At 47.5% G+C, this 16604-nt stretch overlaps 1 protein-coding gene across 1 annotated transcript in view; it reads left to right on the plus strand.

Annotated features, from left to right (window-relative positions):
- Positions 1-16604, plus strand: part of mmp28 (matrix metallopeptidase 28) — a 95297-nt gene that overhangs the window by 18553 nt on the left and 60140 nt on the right. Inside the window, exon 2 of the mRNA XM_080210505.1 lies at positions 11032-11111. Coding sequence (XP_080066631.1) covers positions 11032-11111 — 80 coding nt within the window. The remainder of the gene's footprint in view (positions 1-11031; positions 11112-16604) is intronic.

Below are 16604 nucleotides of genomic sequence, written 5' to 3' on the forward strand. Positions count from 1 at the left end.
AAAGTCCAACAGGTTTATTTGGTAGCAAACACCACTAGCTTTTGGGGCTTTGCCCCTTCGTCAGGTAAGTGACTCAACTGATGAGGGGGCAAAGCCCTGAAAGCTAGTGGCTTTTGCTACCAAATAAACCTATTGGATTTTAACCTGGTTTTGTGAGACTTCTTACTGTGCAAAGACCATGAAACCATTGTCAATTGTTGTAAAAACCCACAGGTTCACTAATGTCCTTTAGGGAAGGAAATCTGCCGTCCTTACCCTGGTCTGGTCTACATGTGACTCCAGACCCACAGGAATGTGATTGACTCTTAAATGCCCTCTAAAATGGGTGGCATGGTGGCACAGTGGTTAGCACTGCTGCCTCACAGCGCCAGGGACCCAGATTCGATTCCCGGTATGTGTGGAGTTTGCACATTCTCCCCATGTCTGCGTGGGTTTCCTCTGGGTGCTCTGGTTTCTTGCCACAGTCCAAAGATCGTAGAAACCCGACAATGCAGAAGCCCTGCGGTGCAGTGCTGGTTAGATGGATTGCCCATGTTAAATTGCTCCTTAGTGTCAGGGGGACTAGCTAGGCTAAATGCATGGGGTTATAGGGATAGGGTTTGGGTGGGATTGTGGTTGGTGCAGATTTGATGGGCCGAATGGAAGTACTGTAGGATTTTATGATTATTATTCTAGTGATCTTTCATACAGGAAATCTTTTCTTAAGTTTTTGACTTTTAGTCCTTGTTGTATATTTTAAAATAGAACCCCAAACATGCTGGAGCTATTGACATTGGTTGGTAACCCCTGTTCTACTTAATCATCTGCTCTGCTAAATTTGGCAATGTATTACCCTAATTGCACTAATTAGGATTGGGACATGGTGTTTTCTCTTTAATTCTACAATTCCAAAGGAAGCACAGGGAGATTTGCAATTTAGGAAATTATTTCAAGTGTTGTCTAAAATTGAAAAGTAAACTTGGTAAAACAGGAGGTTACTTTAGAAGTGCAGCGATAGGTTGGGAAAATATGTCAGAGTTCATCGATGATACTTCAAAGTTAGATTTGCTTAGAAGTTGGAAAAAAAAATCTCTTTATTGCACTTTTGTTCCATTGGCCTCGACTCAGTGAAGCCAGTTTTGTGGTGGATTAAAGTTGTCTTGGACCACATCTGACACTCATACCAAATGGAGGAAGAATGGAAGAAAGAGCGTGAATGTTCTGTGTTAAAACAGCAACTGCTCAAACACACGACAGTTTCTATCTGCAATCCAGCAGCTCTGCCGTAGCAAATATGTAATCTCACAGCGCCGGCGATCTGGGTTCAATTCCGGTCTTAGGTCACTGTCTGTGCGGAATTAGCTCATTCTCCCTGTGTCTGCGTGGGTTTGCTCCAGTTTCCTACCACAGTCTGAAAGACGTGCAGGTTAGGTGGATAGGCCATGCTAAATGGCCTCTTCGGGGGGACTAGAGGGTAAATACATTGGGTTACGGGAATAGGCCCTGGGTGGGATTGTTGTTGGTGCAGGCTTGATGGGCCGAATGGTCTCCTTCTGCACTGTAGGGATTCTACGTTGCTAAGTATATCGCTGTCTCTTCCTGGTATTGTGACATCCTTGACAAAGAAGATTTCTACCTCTAGGTCCATTATGGAGCAGTTACATGGGCTATGGATGAGACAGTGATGCGGATAGATGGTGGGGAGTGGGGAGGAGACTTTGTGTTGTGCCTAAGCAGTGAAGTGGATCAGTTTGACCTCTTTGGAACATAGAACACTACAGCACAAACAGGCCCTTCGGCCCACAAGTTGCGCCAATCATATCCCTACCTACCAGGCCTATCTATCACCCCCAATCCCATGTACTCATCCAGAAATCTCTTAAAAGACCCCAGCGAGTTCGCCTCTATCACCACCGACGGCAGCCGATTCCACTCACTCACCACCCTCTGAGTGAAAAATTTCTGTGACATAAATATGGGAGGTGAGTTTTTGGATAAACCTCCCTCAATCTTACAGTGAATGTTCTCCCTTTGGGCTAGCCAAATTTTCTCTGTGAAAATTCTGTCAAAGTCTGTGGGACACTGAAAAAAATTCACCCGCCTTGTTTAATTTTTGGTAAAGCACTAAATTCTTTATAAACAGATGATGATTAAAGTGGTTAAATAAATGAAACACCGCTCTTCCCATTCTCAGCAAGACAAACACTTTTTTATATTCTAATTTTCATTGCCTGAGTGGTGCAGCTGAGAGAGAGGTGTTCTGTGCCAATATTTACCATGAACTTAGATAAAAACCTGTTTCTGATTTGAGGCTGTCTGTTTGAGGGTGTGCGCCAGTCAGGAGTTAGGTAACATTGTGCGTGGCATTGCAGCACAGTGGTTAGCACTGAGAGAAGGAAGTCCCAGACTGGCTATCCTTTTCTGATACGTATATCCAGGTATTTCTGATATCATCCGTGTAAATCTTCTTTATATCTTTCCCAGTGCCTCTATGGCAGCTGGAACTGCATACAGCGCTCTTAAATATGGTTTAATCAAGGTTTATAGAATCTGTAGAGAGCCCATTTGGCTCAATACATCTGCATCGACTCTCCGACAAAGCATCCCACCCAAGCCCTATCCTCGTGATCCCACGTATTTCCTCATCTAATCCACACGAAGGGGCAATTTAGCATGGCCAATCCTCCTAACCTGGACTGTGGGAGGAAACGGGAGTGCCCAGAGGAAACCCACACAGACACAGGGATCCCACGGAGAGGCGGGGGGATCCCACAGAGAAACAAGGGGGATCCCACGGCGACACGGGGGCGATTCCACGCTGACACATAGAACATAACAGCACAGTACGGGCCCTTCGGCCCTCGATGTTGCGCTGACCAGTGGACACGGGGGGGAACCCATGCCGACGCAGGGGGATCCCAGGGAGACACAAGGGGGAGCCCAGACAGACCGACACAGGGGGATCCCACGGAGACACAGAGGGATCCACGCTGACACAGAGGGAACCCAGACAGACAGACATAGGGGGATCCCACTGAGACACGGGGAATGCAGACAGACACAGGGAGAACCCACACAGATGCAGGGAGTATATGTTAAATATTGGTTTAATCTAACTCCCCTACCTTTCAATTCTATCCCTCTACAAATAAAGCCTAGTTCTTGATTTGCATTTTTTTATGGTTTTGATAACATGTGGTACAATTCTTTAGGGATCGTTATATTTTTACTTAGGATTCAGCTGTTCCTCTACCCCACCCAAAACTTGCGTCTCCAAAGTCACAAATGATCTTTCTATCCTTCCTCCTTGCTGTTGATTGAGGAGAGCCGAGACCCCCTGCCCCTTTGAATAGTGCGGCAGGCTCTGATGAGGCGGCCAGGGTCTGGGCTTCACATTTCATCCACAAGGGTCCAGACCCATTGTTGAAAATGTGACCCTGTTTGACGTCTCATCTGGAAGACATCATTTCAGTGAGTGCGGCACTCCCTCAGCCCTGTGCTGGTGTCAGCCTGGGTTATGAAGCCAAATCCCTGGGAAGGGTTTTGGCCCACAGCACAGAGAGAGAGAGAGAGAGAGAGGGAGAGAGAGAATTACCCACAGTGCCAGAACCCTGGTTAAAATGATTCATAGCGAATGCATTTCTTTGGGAAAAGAATCTTAATTGTTTGTGGTAATAAAGACATTTTTTTCCAGAGATTCAGATCTTTGTGGATCACAACAAAGCACACATTCAGCTAATAGGCTATAAACAGAAGTGAAACTATGCAGCCACTTAATAACTCTCTGATGTACGATGCGTTATTTTATAGCTTCTTAATTTACAAAGCTCCAATGCTTTGTATATAACTTTCAAAGCTTGCTGTGCAAACTCTTCATCAAAATAATCTGTTCTTTCACCTCGTGTGCGATACGGTGAGATCAAAACATTTTAACCAGCCCAGAATAGCTCATCTAAAATGTGATTGTTCCCAACTGTTTGCTTCCAACTTTTCTCTTGGTCACAACTTTCCCTGTCTGTAAGCCTTGTAGCCGCACCACTTATGGGCATTGCTGCTCTCAACTTTGCCCTTCAACCCATCCTCAGCACTAAGTTGGTCAGTGGTTTACCACCGCGCCACCTGTTACATTTAAAAAATCACTTTACGTTTCTCTGAAATGTCAGGTATGTTGATTTTTCTCAAATTATCTATAGGTGTTTCCAGCAAATTGCTCAGGTTCAGCTGACGCGATCTCTGACTTTCCTAAATACATGAAATATAGTTTAATTTAATAGGATTGAGGGTGACAGATAGGCCTGGTGGGTAGGGATATGATCGGCGCAACCTGTGGGCCGAAGGGCCTGTTTGTGCTGTGGTGTTCTGTGTTCTCTAGTCGTCATATCTTAAAAACTCTTACCGGGTGTTTAATTCCTCTACCCAGTTAACGTAGTGGGCACTGCGACTTGGAGTGGGGTAGAGACTTCATGAGCAATCCTTGTGCCTCTATCTTTGTGATTTAAAAAGATACCAAAACAGTGCCCGGGTACAGAAGCTAACTTAACCAGCAGTGCCCACCTCCCATAAATAAATGTTAAAAAACTGTAGCGTTGAGTCTTTCTCTTCCTCTGAACATTCAGAGGAAAAATGTTCTCCACGCTCACCTGTTCTGCTTGAAGCAGGTGAGACTCTCATTCTTGTGCAGGATGCGGTAACACAGTTAGGACCCCCATGCCAATACCTTCTCCACTTGTGTCGCTGTCACCCAGCGAGGGGATGGTCGCAAAGTGGCAATGTTACTGGAATCCAGAGGCCAGGGTTAATTCTTCTGAGATACGAGGTCAAATCGCAAAGCTCAGCGCAACAGGTGAGGCTGACGCTTTTGAATCCACCTTCAGCCAGGAGTGAATGATCCACCTCAGTCACCTTCAGGGGTCCCCAGCATCACAGATACCAGTCTTCAGCCAATTTGATTCTCTCTAAGTGATATCCAGAAACAGCTGAAGGGCACTGGACGCCGTAAAGACGATGGGTCCCTGACAACATTCCCACAATAGTACTGAAGGTTTGTGGTCCAGAACTAGCTGCGTCTCCAGTCCAGCTGTTCTAGTACAGCCTCAACACTGGCACCTACCTAGCAAAGCGGAAAATTTACCCAGGTATGATCTGTACACAAAAAGCAGGACAAATCCAACTACCGCCCAATCTCGGTCGGAGAAAAGTGCTATCAAGTGACATATACTCACCAGCACCCTGTTCACTGATGCTCACTTGATAGTTTGAGTTATAAGGAGAGGCTGGATGGATAAACAAGGACTTTTTTCTCTGGAATGTAGAAAGTTGAGGGGTGGCCTTGGAGAGGCCTATAAAATAATGAGGGGCAGGGCTTAGATCAGCTAGATAGTCAATATCTTTTCCAAAGATGGGGGTGGGGAAATCTATAACTAGAGGAGAGGAGAGAGAGATACAAAAATGTTCAGAGGGGCAATTTTTTCACACAGAGGGTGGTGAGTATCTGGAACAAGCTGGTAGAGGTAGGGGCAAGTACAATTATAAGAACATAAGAAATAGGAGCAGGAGTAGGCCTTTTAAAAAGCATTTAGACAGTTACATGAATAGGATGGGTGTAGAGGGATATGGGTTAAATGCGGACCTTTCAGACTAGCTTAGGGGTTTAAAACAAAAGGGCAGTACGGACAAGTTGGGCTGAAGGGCCTGTTTCCGTGCTGTAAACTTCTATAACTCATGATTTGCCAGGGTCACATCCCATTACAGCCTTAGACAAAACATGGACAAAAGGGTTGAACTTAAGAGGTGTCCCTTTGACATTAAGACAGCTTTTGCGACATGAAAGATCCTTAGCAAAACTGGAGTCACTGGGAATCGGGGAAAAGCTCCCCGTTGGTTGGAGTCCTACCAAGCACAAAGGAAAATAGTGTGTTAGTTGGAGGTCAGTGACTTCAGGAGTGTTGTAGGAGTTCCTCGGGGTACTGTCCGAGGTCCAAACATCATGAGCTGCTTCCTTCCATCGTAAGCTCTGAAGTGTCGATGTTCGCATCAGTTTCCAGTGCCATTTACAATTGCTCAGATACTGAGGCAGTCCAGCAAGACGCAGACAATACTCAGGCCTTGACTCATAAGTAGCGAGAAACATTTACACCAGCTAAGTACCACAGCCGGTGACCATCTCCAACAAGAGAGGTAGCTGGGGACATGGCTGGGCAGTGCCCACTCAACACCCTGGCAGTGCCAAGTGGGCATTCCCAGTGTGGCAGGGACAGTGCCAAGAAGATGGAGCCTGAGTGGGGGCTTCATAGAACATTTGAATATAGGTTAGCACAGTGGTTCGCACTGCTGCCTCACAGTGCCAGGGACCTGACTTCAATTTAGACCTCGGGTGAGTGTCTGTGTGGAGTTTGCACATTCTCCCTGTGTCCGCGTGGGTTTCCTCCGGGTGCTCCGCTTTCCTCCCACACTCCAAAGTACCGCAGGTTAGGTGGATTGGCCGTGCTAAATTGCCTCTTAGTGTCCCAAGATGTGTAGGCCAGAGAGACTAGCAGGGTAAATGTGTGGGGTTATGGGGATAGAGCCTGGGTGGGATTGTTGTTGGTGCAGACCCAGAGGGCTGAATGGCCTCCTTCTGCACTGTAGGGATTTCTATGATTCCTCTTTATCAGATATAAAAAGATTGTTTGGCTGACAATCGAGCCTTATCCAATTGGCGAGTGAATCTTTTTGTTTTCCTGTTGGTGGAGGAAGGCAGTGCGTCACAAGGATGGATGTGTTAGCCGACTGTTGGCTCGTGTGGGGTTAAGTCATGTGATGAAAGCTCCAGTGATATATTTAAGCGCAGTTGGCAACGCTCCCTCACCCTAATCTTCTCTCCACGGTTGGACAGAATGATCTCATTTCGCAGACTCATTAATGAAGGGCCAGCCACTGACGTTGACCCCTGGCTGTCTGATTGCAGCGGGAGGGGGAGAGGTGAAGGTTATATAAATCTGCGCTCACAAACTGACCTTTCTGAGTGTGGGAAACATGCCTACTGCACACTGCCACTTTTTTTCCCACCCTATATTAGACACTATTTTGCTTTCAAATGCAGGCAGAAAATTATTGGGCTGTTTGGTTTGAGTTTCTGAGTGTTTCAGCTTGGTGACAACGGTTCCTCTTAAATCAGAAAGTTCCCGTGCATTATATCCTTCAATATGTTTCATTAGCCTCTTCACATTCCTGAGCTGGGATTAGCAGCGTGGATCGGTTGGTGTAAACCATTCACTCTTGTCATTACTCCATGAGTTACACGCACCAGCTAGGCAGGAAGTGCAAGAATGTACAGCACCCCAATTCTCTGGGCAACAGGCGGTAATGTGAAATGATTCTTCGATTGGAGTTCTACCCTTCCCTCTTGAGGGCTGTACGTTGGCACAGTGGTGCTCACAGCGCCAAGGACCCAGCTCGATTCTGACCCTGGGTCACTGTCTGTGTGGAGTCTGCACATTCTCCCCGTGTCTGTGTGAGTTTCCTCTGGGTGCTCCGGTTTCCTCCCACAGTACAAAAATGTGCAGGTTGGGTAGATTGGCCGCGCTAAATTGCCCCTTAGTGCCCCATTAGCTATGGGGAGGGGGCCTGGGTAAAATACTCTGTCACAGAGTCGGTGCAGGCTCTGCACAAACAGTGACCCAAGGCCAGAATCGAACCTGGGTCCGTGGCGCTGTGAGGCAGCAGTGCTCATCACCGTGCTGCCCATACAGCACAAACTTCGAGCACCCTCTTTTTTTTGAGAAGAAAGGAAAGGGACATCTTAGTTTAAGTTTCAAAGGGAGTCTGAGAGTTGATTTCCTGACCTCGGGCAGCTCACCCTTCTCAATGGCTTGGTTAATCCCTAGAATGAAAAGTGTGCAACTATAATGAATTGAAATTGGGCAACATCTGATAAAGAAAGCTTAACAACTTGGGCTGGGCCCTTCATTAAAACCTTTGACCATAATTAGAACTGTAACAATAGCCAGTCAATTATAATATTGTAGATGACATTGAATTACAGGAAAGCAGTGTTTACGATAACTCAGCGACCTTGCATTCCGAGGGAACAACATCAAGACTTCTGATGTTGCTACAGTTCGGCTTGTAACTCTGTGATCCCTGGTTCATGGTGACAAATTTCCTTTAATTAAGAAAAACTTTCACTGATACAAGAACTGCTGTGACATCAGGCACCTTACAAGCACTGAGGCGCTTTTGAATTGTAGTTACTGTTCTGACACTGGCAAGTGCAGCAGTGGATTTAGACTACAGCAACGTTTGGAAATGTGCGATCTAATAATAGCCAGGGCGGCACAGTGGCTGGTACTGCTGCCTCAGAGCACCAGGGGTCCAGGTTCAATTCCCGGCTTGGGTCACTGTCCGTGTGGAGTCTGCACATTCTCCCCGAAAGATGTACGGGCTAGGTTACTTGGCCGTGCCAAATTGCCCCTTAGTGTCAGGGGAACTTGCTAAGATAAATACAGGGGGTTATGGGGATAAGGTTGGCTTGAGGGTTAAATCTGGGCCAGGGTGCAGGGAGACCCCCGACTCTTCTACAAATAGTGCATGGGATCTTTGACATTTTCCTGAGAGGGGCCTCAATTTAACAACAGACAGGGGAGAGGGGCAAACTGAGCTCCTTTATTTTGCTTCCTGTCTGTCCGTAGGCGTTTTCAAGTTTTGAAATAGACTGTTTTCCCGAACCGTGAATGGAGTCAATTTTAAAGTGACGCTCAGAGAACTCTCCTTTTTAGGTTAAATCAGCAGTATTGTTTATTCAAATCTGGGGGACTGGTCACCACAGCTACATACATAGCCGTGAGTGCACAAGGAGGTAATGGAAAAGAAAGGAGTTTTACAACTAGGGATAACTTAAAAATAAAAGCAATGGCATGGATTTAATTTCCATAAATGTTAGAGACCCAGAATGCTTGAGTGAGATTCTTCCACTTAAAGTTCAGGTGGGTTCAGCGCTCTGAAAACAGGAGCTGACAAATTCCCTCAAAGTTGGTGATAATGCAGCAAAATAAGGCATCCAGAAGCTTGGTCCACTCTCCAGGTAATGGTAGGAATCTTCCAGAGTGCCAACATCAAGGAGCTTTAGACTAAAGGCAGGCTTTCTTGTAAGCCTGGAGTTCTGCTTTGGTGTTGACAGGCTGGCTGTTAACAGCAGACTGCCCTGGGAGTACAGGAATGTAACATTTAAACTTTCCAAAGGCCAGAGGAGCATCGTGGGACGGTGGCTAGCACTGCTGCCTCACAGCGCCAGGAACCCGGCTTCCATTCCGGCCTCAGGTTTGTGTGGAGTCCTCTCTCTCCGTGTCTGCGTGGGTTTCCTCCAGGTGCTCCGGTTTCCTCCCACAGTCCAAAGATGTGCGGGTTAGGTTGGTTGGTCATGTTAAAATTAACCCTAGCATCAAATGGATTAGCAGGGGCTGTGGGAATGGGGCCCAGGTTTGATTGTGGTTGGGGGGACAGATCAATGGGCCAAATGGCCTCCTTCTGCACTGTAGGGATTCTATTATTCAAATAAGTCGTGTGGCATTGTTTACCTGAAACTGACTCTTCAACGGACAATCAGTTTCTGTGTCTCTGGTCAAAATCCATTCTTCACCTTAAGAGATAGTTGGTGCCTCCGCAGGTATAATTTCAATAACTCGCTCCTTATTACATGGCCAGGTGGTGGGTACAGACCGTTTGCTTCCCCCATGTTTTATTGGTTGTGATGGGTCAACACCATTGTAGGCTTGAGATTCCACAGAGATGAAGGTCGAGCTTTGTCCTGTAATTACCATTAGAAGTTCCCAGAACCGTAGCCAACTTGCAAATCATGTGATGTGTGGCAGCCACGTTTTTGATACGGCGAAGTCCATTTTTGAATCAGCGGAAAGGAAGGTTTGACTTGATCAGTTTGATGTCTTATGGTCATGACACATCTGATACAAAAGATGGCATGTGTGACTGCGTGGCACTCCCTCAGCACTGCGCTGGTAAGCCAGCCCGCCCTCTGGGGCCACATTTACCGTGACTTCCCTTTGACGAACGGAATTAAAAGAGACGTAAAACCACTGTGAATACGTCAAAACTGCAAACTCAAGACAATTAGATACTCGGCAGCACAAGTTGCTAAAGGAATTACTATCAACAACTGACCATGTTGGTTGTGTGTTAACACGTTGTGTCACAGATGGACAAGGAAATATGTCGAAGGGCTCCCTAAGAATCCTGGGAAATTCCAAATTCCTGTGCAGCCAAAATTTGACTTGTTCAATCAACTGGAAGCATCGGATATAACTCCCCCACAAGAGGAGGATTTCTTTTTACACCAAGTTATAAAGATTGCCTCACTACTACACGCAGAGAAATTCTTCCCCCATATTGTGTTTTTGGCATCAGTGGTGCTAAATGAACAGAGGCTTTTCCCAGAAGGAGGGAAGGAATAGGGGATGGACATTGGGTGGCACAGTGGCACAATAGTTAACATTGCTGCCTCACAGTGCCAGGGGTCTGGGTTCAATTCCGACCTCGGGTCACTGTCTGTGTGGAGTTTGCACATCCTCCCCGTGTCTGTGTGGGTTTCCTCCGGATGCCCCAGTGTCCTCCCACAGTCCAAAGATGTGCAGGTTAGGTTGACAGGCCACGCTAAATCAACTGTAGCGTCAGGGGATTAGCGGAGTAAATATGTGGGGTTGCGGGGATAGGGTCTGGTAGGATGTAGGATTGTGGTCAGTGCAAACTCAGTGGGCCGAACAGCCTCCTTCGGCACTGTAGGGAATCTATGGAGCTAAAGGGATGAAGGAGGAAGGGGGGATCAGGGCACTGAATTCGACGATCAGCCATGATTATAACGAATGGTGGAACAGGCTCGAAGGGCCAAATGGCCTATTCCTGCTTCTAGTTTCTCTAATAGATCAACAGAAAGTTCGAAAGACAACATTGACTTATAACTGGTAGAATGTCTGCACAACGATATTTAATATATAATAAATACTGTTCTATTTTTCATTCGATCACACCAAATTTCATCTCTCTTTCCTTTTCTTTCCCAAGGCATTCTTAGAAAAGTATGGCTACCTTGAACCTGGGCCCCACGAAGAACTGACTGCAGCTCAGGTCAAAGAAGCAGTGAGGTAAGATTTCCTGAATCCATGTTAGGGCAACATCAACACTGCATTACTCATCAAGTTGTTGCAACGAGGTCTTTGAAACCAGAGCAGATTTAATACTGCTGCCCCCCCCACTGCCCAGAGCTGGGCTGTGAGGCAGGTGGGGGGATGTATAATGATGTGGAGATGCCGGCGTTGGATTGGGGTAAACACAGTAAGAAGTCTCACAACACCAGGTTAAAGTCCAACAGGTTTATTCGATAGTAAACACCGTTAGCTTTCGGAAACGCTGTTCCTTTATCAGGTGAGAGGAAAGTTCTGATCGGAAACAGGGTGTATGAAGGCCTCTGACCTTCGGGTAAACGTTCTCCAAGGCGGCCTTCACGACACACAACATCGCAGAGTCGCTGAGCAGAGACTGATAGCCGAGTTCCGCACACATGAGGACGGCCTCAACCGGGATCTTGGGTTCATGTCGCACTATTTGTGACCCCCGTGACTTGTCTGGACTTGCAACATCTCACTTACTGTCCTGTCTGGAGACAAAACACATCTCTTTAACCTACGCTAAATGCTACCTCCACTCACATTGTCTGCACCTTTAAGACTCGATTAGCTGTAAAGACTCACATTCTAATCAGGATTCTGTAAACTGAGTGTGTGCCTTTATATGCCCTGTTTGTGATCAGAACTCTCAGCACGCCTGACGAAGGAACAGTGTTCCGAAAGTTTGTGGGTTTACTATCAAATAAACTTGTCGGACTTTAACTTGGTGTTGTGAGACTTCTTACGGGATATATAATGGACAGGCTTGGGATGGAGACCCAGTTGTCTTCCTGACTTATCTCAATTCAGGTCTGGTATGAGAATGACCTTCCTGCCTGGAGGCCGAGTAATGCCCCTTAATCAATCCACTTAAGAGTCTCACTCCACCAACACTGGTATTCAACCAGCGACGGGCACAGCTCCCTCCTTCTCTGCCACACTGAGTCTAACGTAGAGAACTGTCAGTGAAAATCCATGGGACCCTTTGGAAGGCACCCTCCTGCCTTTGAAATGATTCTCCCTCACACTGCAAGGCCTCCCCCTGACTGACCCCAGTTCTCCGACCCCATTCACTTCCTGGGCACCAGCGTTGATCTTCAACTTAGGATCCTTGCAGTACCGCCAGTGTCCACCGCTCCCGGGAGCGCTGCTGGTACTGGAGAGCTGCCGGCCTCTGATTGGCCAGCGATTCTTGGGGTGGGAAACTCAGTAGGAAGTCTGGCCGCCATTGGAGCCCGGAACTCTGACAGTGACCGTGGGGGGGTTGCCTACAGCTATCCTCCATCGCGACCACTAAGTTCCACCCCGAGACCCTGGCTGATTTTGTTGCAATGAAGAACTGACAAAGATGGGATGTTTCGTCTGACCGTGGGGAAGGTGTGTATGGCCACCTCCTGCTTCTATTTCTCAAACTTCAGAAGAAGACCGGCTGAATTAGATTGAAATTAGGCACAGGAAGAGAAATAAGGACTGGGATGGGAACATTACACCGAGAGAAAGAAAGAGATATTGTAAAGGAAAAGGAAGAAAAATGCTAGAATTTTAATGATCTCCAACAACAATTTAGTACCTGTAGCAGTGAGTGAGACTCGCCAGTCTAAATTGTTTGCTTTCTTGGTCGCAGACATTGAGCAATGCGAGAATGTGAATCTCTTGGGCGTTCACGACGTTAAGTAACAGCTCTACTTTTAAGTTGAATTAACAATCAATAGGCAAACGCAGCAATTTCATCTAACGTTTGAGGGTGCTGCTGTTTCCGGGACAAATCCTACTGAACAATATCAACGGCGAGTGCTATTCAACACGTCATTGTGCTGGCAGAAACTGGCCCAATGGCCAATGATTTCATTCTACACCAGGACCGTGCCAGTTGATTCCAATTCCTTTCCCGCACCTACTCGTGCGCCAAGGCAGACTTTTGCCTGTTTCCGTAGCTAGTAATTCCCGGAACCGGTCGCTAATATGTCACCTGGGGCTTCTTGCTTGAGGTGCACCACTCCTCATCAAGTGTAGCTAACCAGGAATCTCTTCCTGCCGGCCATTGGCATTTTTGAAAGGATTTGTGTAGAAACTAGAAGCAGAGGAGTAGGCCATTTGGCCCTTTGAGCCTACCCCGCCATTCCTGCTGATCATCGAATTCAATATCCTGATTTACCCCCTTCCTCCCATATCCCTTGATCCCTTTAGCCCCAAGACCGATACCTAATTTCTTCTTGAAATCAGACAGTGTATTGTCCTCAACTACTTTGTGGGAGTGAATTCTCCACATTCACCACCCTCTGGGTGAAGAAATTTCTCCTCACCTCCGTTCTAAAAGATTTACCCCCTTATCCTCAAACTATGACCCCTAGTTCTGGACTCCCCCGTCATTGGGAACATTCTTTCTGAATCTAGCCTGTCCAATCCTGTTGGAATTTTACAAGTTTCTATGAGATCCCCTCTCAATTTTCTAAACTCCAGCGAATATAATCCTAACCGACTTAGTCTCTCCTCATCATGACAGACCTGCCATCCCGGGAATCAGTAAACCTTTGCTGTTTATGGCAAGGATATCCTTCCTCAGATATGGACACCAAAACTGCACACAACACTGCAGGTATGATCTCACCAACGCCCAACACAATTGCGGTAAAACATCTCTGGAATTGTACAGGGCGTTCACACCTGGAGTATCATATTTGGAAGGATTTGCAGGTTAACCTGTTTGGCCAGGTTATGAATGCACCTTCTTTGCTGTCATGTCCTGGGTGGATTTCAAACCCGCAGCTTCTGGCTCTGAGCCATTTGGTACCTGCTGTGCTTGTGCGGAGGAACCAGTGTGTGCAGAAGGGTCTGATGTAGGTTTTTGCTGTGGTTGGGGGGGGAGATGCTGGTAATGAGCCCCTACGTTTTAAAGGAAATTGCACTATTCACTGTACAACCCTTGCTGGTGTCTGCTGGCTACTAAGCAAGGATCCATCCACCACATTACAGAAGAGGCCCTTCAGCCCATCGAGTCTGTGCTGACAAAATTAACACTAATCGCACTTTCCAGCACTTGGCCCATAGCCATGAATGTTCAGATATTTCAGATGCTCACCCTTTTTTAAGGCTTGTAAGGTGTCCGAACCTCTACCACCCTCCCAAGCAGCGCATCCCAGACTCCCACCACCCACTGGGCGGAATAACCTCCTACCCCTCACCATAGATTACATCTGTTGACGAAGGGGAACGGCCGCTGCGTATCCTGGGCAATTGTCTTGTGTTGACCCGTTGGAGGAGTAAAGGAGTAAGTGGAGTTCCTTTGCGGTTGAATTGGTTTTAAACGAAACGCCTGAAGATTGGAGCTGAGACAATCGTTCCACCTGCACAGCGCAGCCTTAGACATTGAGAGAGCAGATATCCCGACACCCGTTCTCAGGTCAGTTTGTTAAATTTAATCGTGTTTCAAGGGGGTGGGGTGACTCAGTGGGTAGCATCCCTGCCTCTGAGCCACAAGACCCCCTTTTAAACATGTAAAGATGATTGACTGATCTCCCATTGTCATTTAAAACCAATTTCAGAAAAATATGGTTTGGCACAACATTAGACACGACTCTTTCAAGGAAAAGCTGACACGTGAAAAGATACAAGTTTCTGAGCCAAAAAATTCATAACCATAAAACGATAATTTTTAAAATGTGTTAAATAAAGACAAAAGTTAGAGTGTGAAAGAGTGTGTGTGTGTGTGTGTGTGTGTGTGTGTGTGTGTGTGTGTGTACCCTCTGTCTTACCCACATGCACACACACACATCCTCACACGCATACATATATCCCACACACTCTTCACATGCACACAGACACACACATGCACCCACCCTTGATAAGCACACTCAAAGAACAAAAACAGCCCGGGGAACAGGCCCTTCGGCCCAACGAGCCCGCGCCGCCATTTTAACATTACCAGTCCCCCCTCCACCCATGACCCCTATCTATTGTTTATGGCAATCCACATTGAGGGAAACTAATTTAGGGACAATTTCTTACTTCCAATCAGCCTAATAGCACATCTTTGGGGTGTGGGAGGAAACCGGAGCACCCGGAGAAAACCCACGCAAGCACGGGGAGAATGCGCAAACTCCCACAGACACTGGCCCAAATCCATGTGTCTGCACAGCAAACAGTGATAGTCACTGAGCTGTCGTGTTGCCCAGCATCTGGTCCAGTTTAAGCACACACTCATTCCTCGCAGACAGATATCATAGAATCCCTACAGTGCAGAAGGAGGCCATTCAGCCCATTGAGTCTGCACCAACAACAGTCCCACCCAGGCCCTATCCCTGTAACCACACATATTTATCCTGCTAATCCCTCTAACCTGCACATCCCGGAATACGAAGGAACAACTTAGTGTGGCCGATGCACGTAACCCGCACAACTTTGGGCTGAGAGGGGAAACTGGAGGAAACCCACACAGACACGGGGAGAATGTGCAAACTCCACACAGACAGTGACCCAAAGTCGGGAATTGCACCCAGGTTTCTGGAGCTGTGAGGCAGCAGTGCTAACCACCGTGCCACCCGACTCAACCCCTCCGCCTCCCCACACACACACATACACACAAACACACACACACACACACACACACACACACCTTCATTCCTGCCCTCTCACCCACCTTCATTCTCACCCATCCTCACACTTGCTTCCACACCCTCACTCACTAACTCAGCTGGAGCGGTTTGGCAGAGGGACTGGGGTGGAGAAGGGAGTGTGGGGGTTGCTTCGAGAATGAAAGGGGGACTTGCAGTGAGGCCTAAGGCCTACCTACACCCAAATGTGGGAACCCACTGAGGGGAGGGTGTGGAGCAGGAGGAACGTGGGTGAGCCAGCGGAAAGCAGCCAGAGCTGGGAGTTGGGAAATAGTGTTGAGAGAAAGCCCTGAACTCTCCAGGGTGTGTCTCTCGCCATCTCCACAGATACGCGGCTCCCGTTGTTCACCGCTCCTCCAATCATAGTTTCTTTCGAGCCCATTTGATTGCTTCAATCAGCAGCAAACGCAGGAGAAAACAGGGTGTGATTGAAAGAACGGTCCCTGTAGAAACCCTCATGCCCCCGACTGACACTTTGGGGGCAACCACAGAGTCCCCACTGGCTATGGGTTGGACAGGCCTGTTCCAAATGGTCAATGATGTGGATATACCAAATGGTCAATGTCAGGTTGGCACAGAACCAGACGGTGCAGAGGGACCTCGGGGTCCTTGTGCATGAGTCGCAAAAACCCAGCCTACAGGTGCAGCAGGTGGTCAGGAAGGCGAATGGGATGCTGGCCTTCATAGCGAGGGGGATTGAATATAAAAGTAGGGAGGTCTTGCTGCAGCTGTATAGGGCATTGGTGAGGCCGCAGCTGGAGTACTGTGTGCAGTTTTGGGCGCCGCACCTGCGCAAGGATATTTTGGCCTTGGAGGGAGTGCAGAGGAGGTTTACTAGGCTGATACCGGAGTTGAGGGGGTT

The sequence above is a fragment of the Carcharhinus amblyrhynchos genome, chromosome 23, assembly GCF_965287045.1.
Source record: "Carcharhinus amblyrhynchos chromosome 23, sCarAmb.v2.hapA, whole genome shotgun sequence".
NCBI lineage: Eukaryota > Metazoa > Chordata > Chondrichthyes > Carcharhiniformes > Carcharhinidae > Carcharhinus > Carcharhinus amblyrhynchos.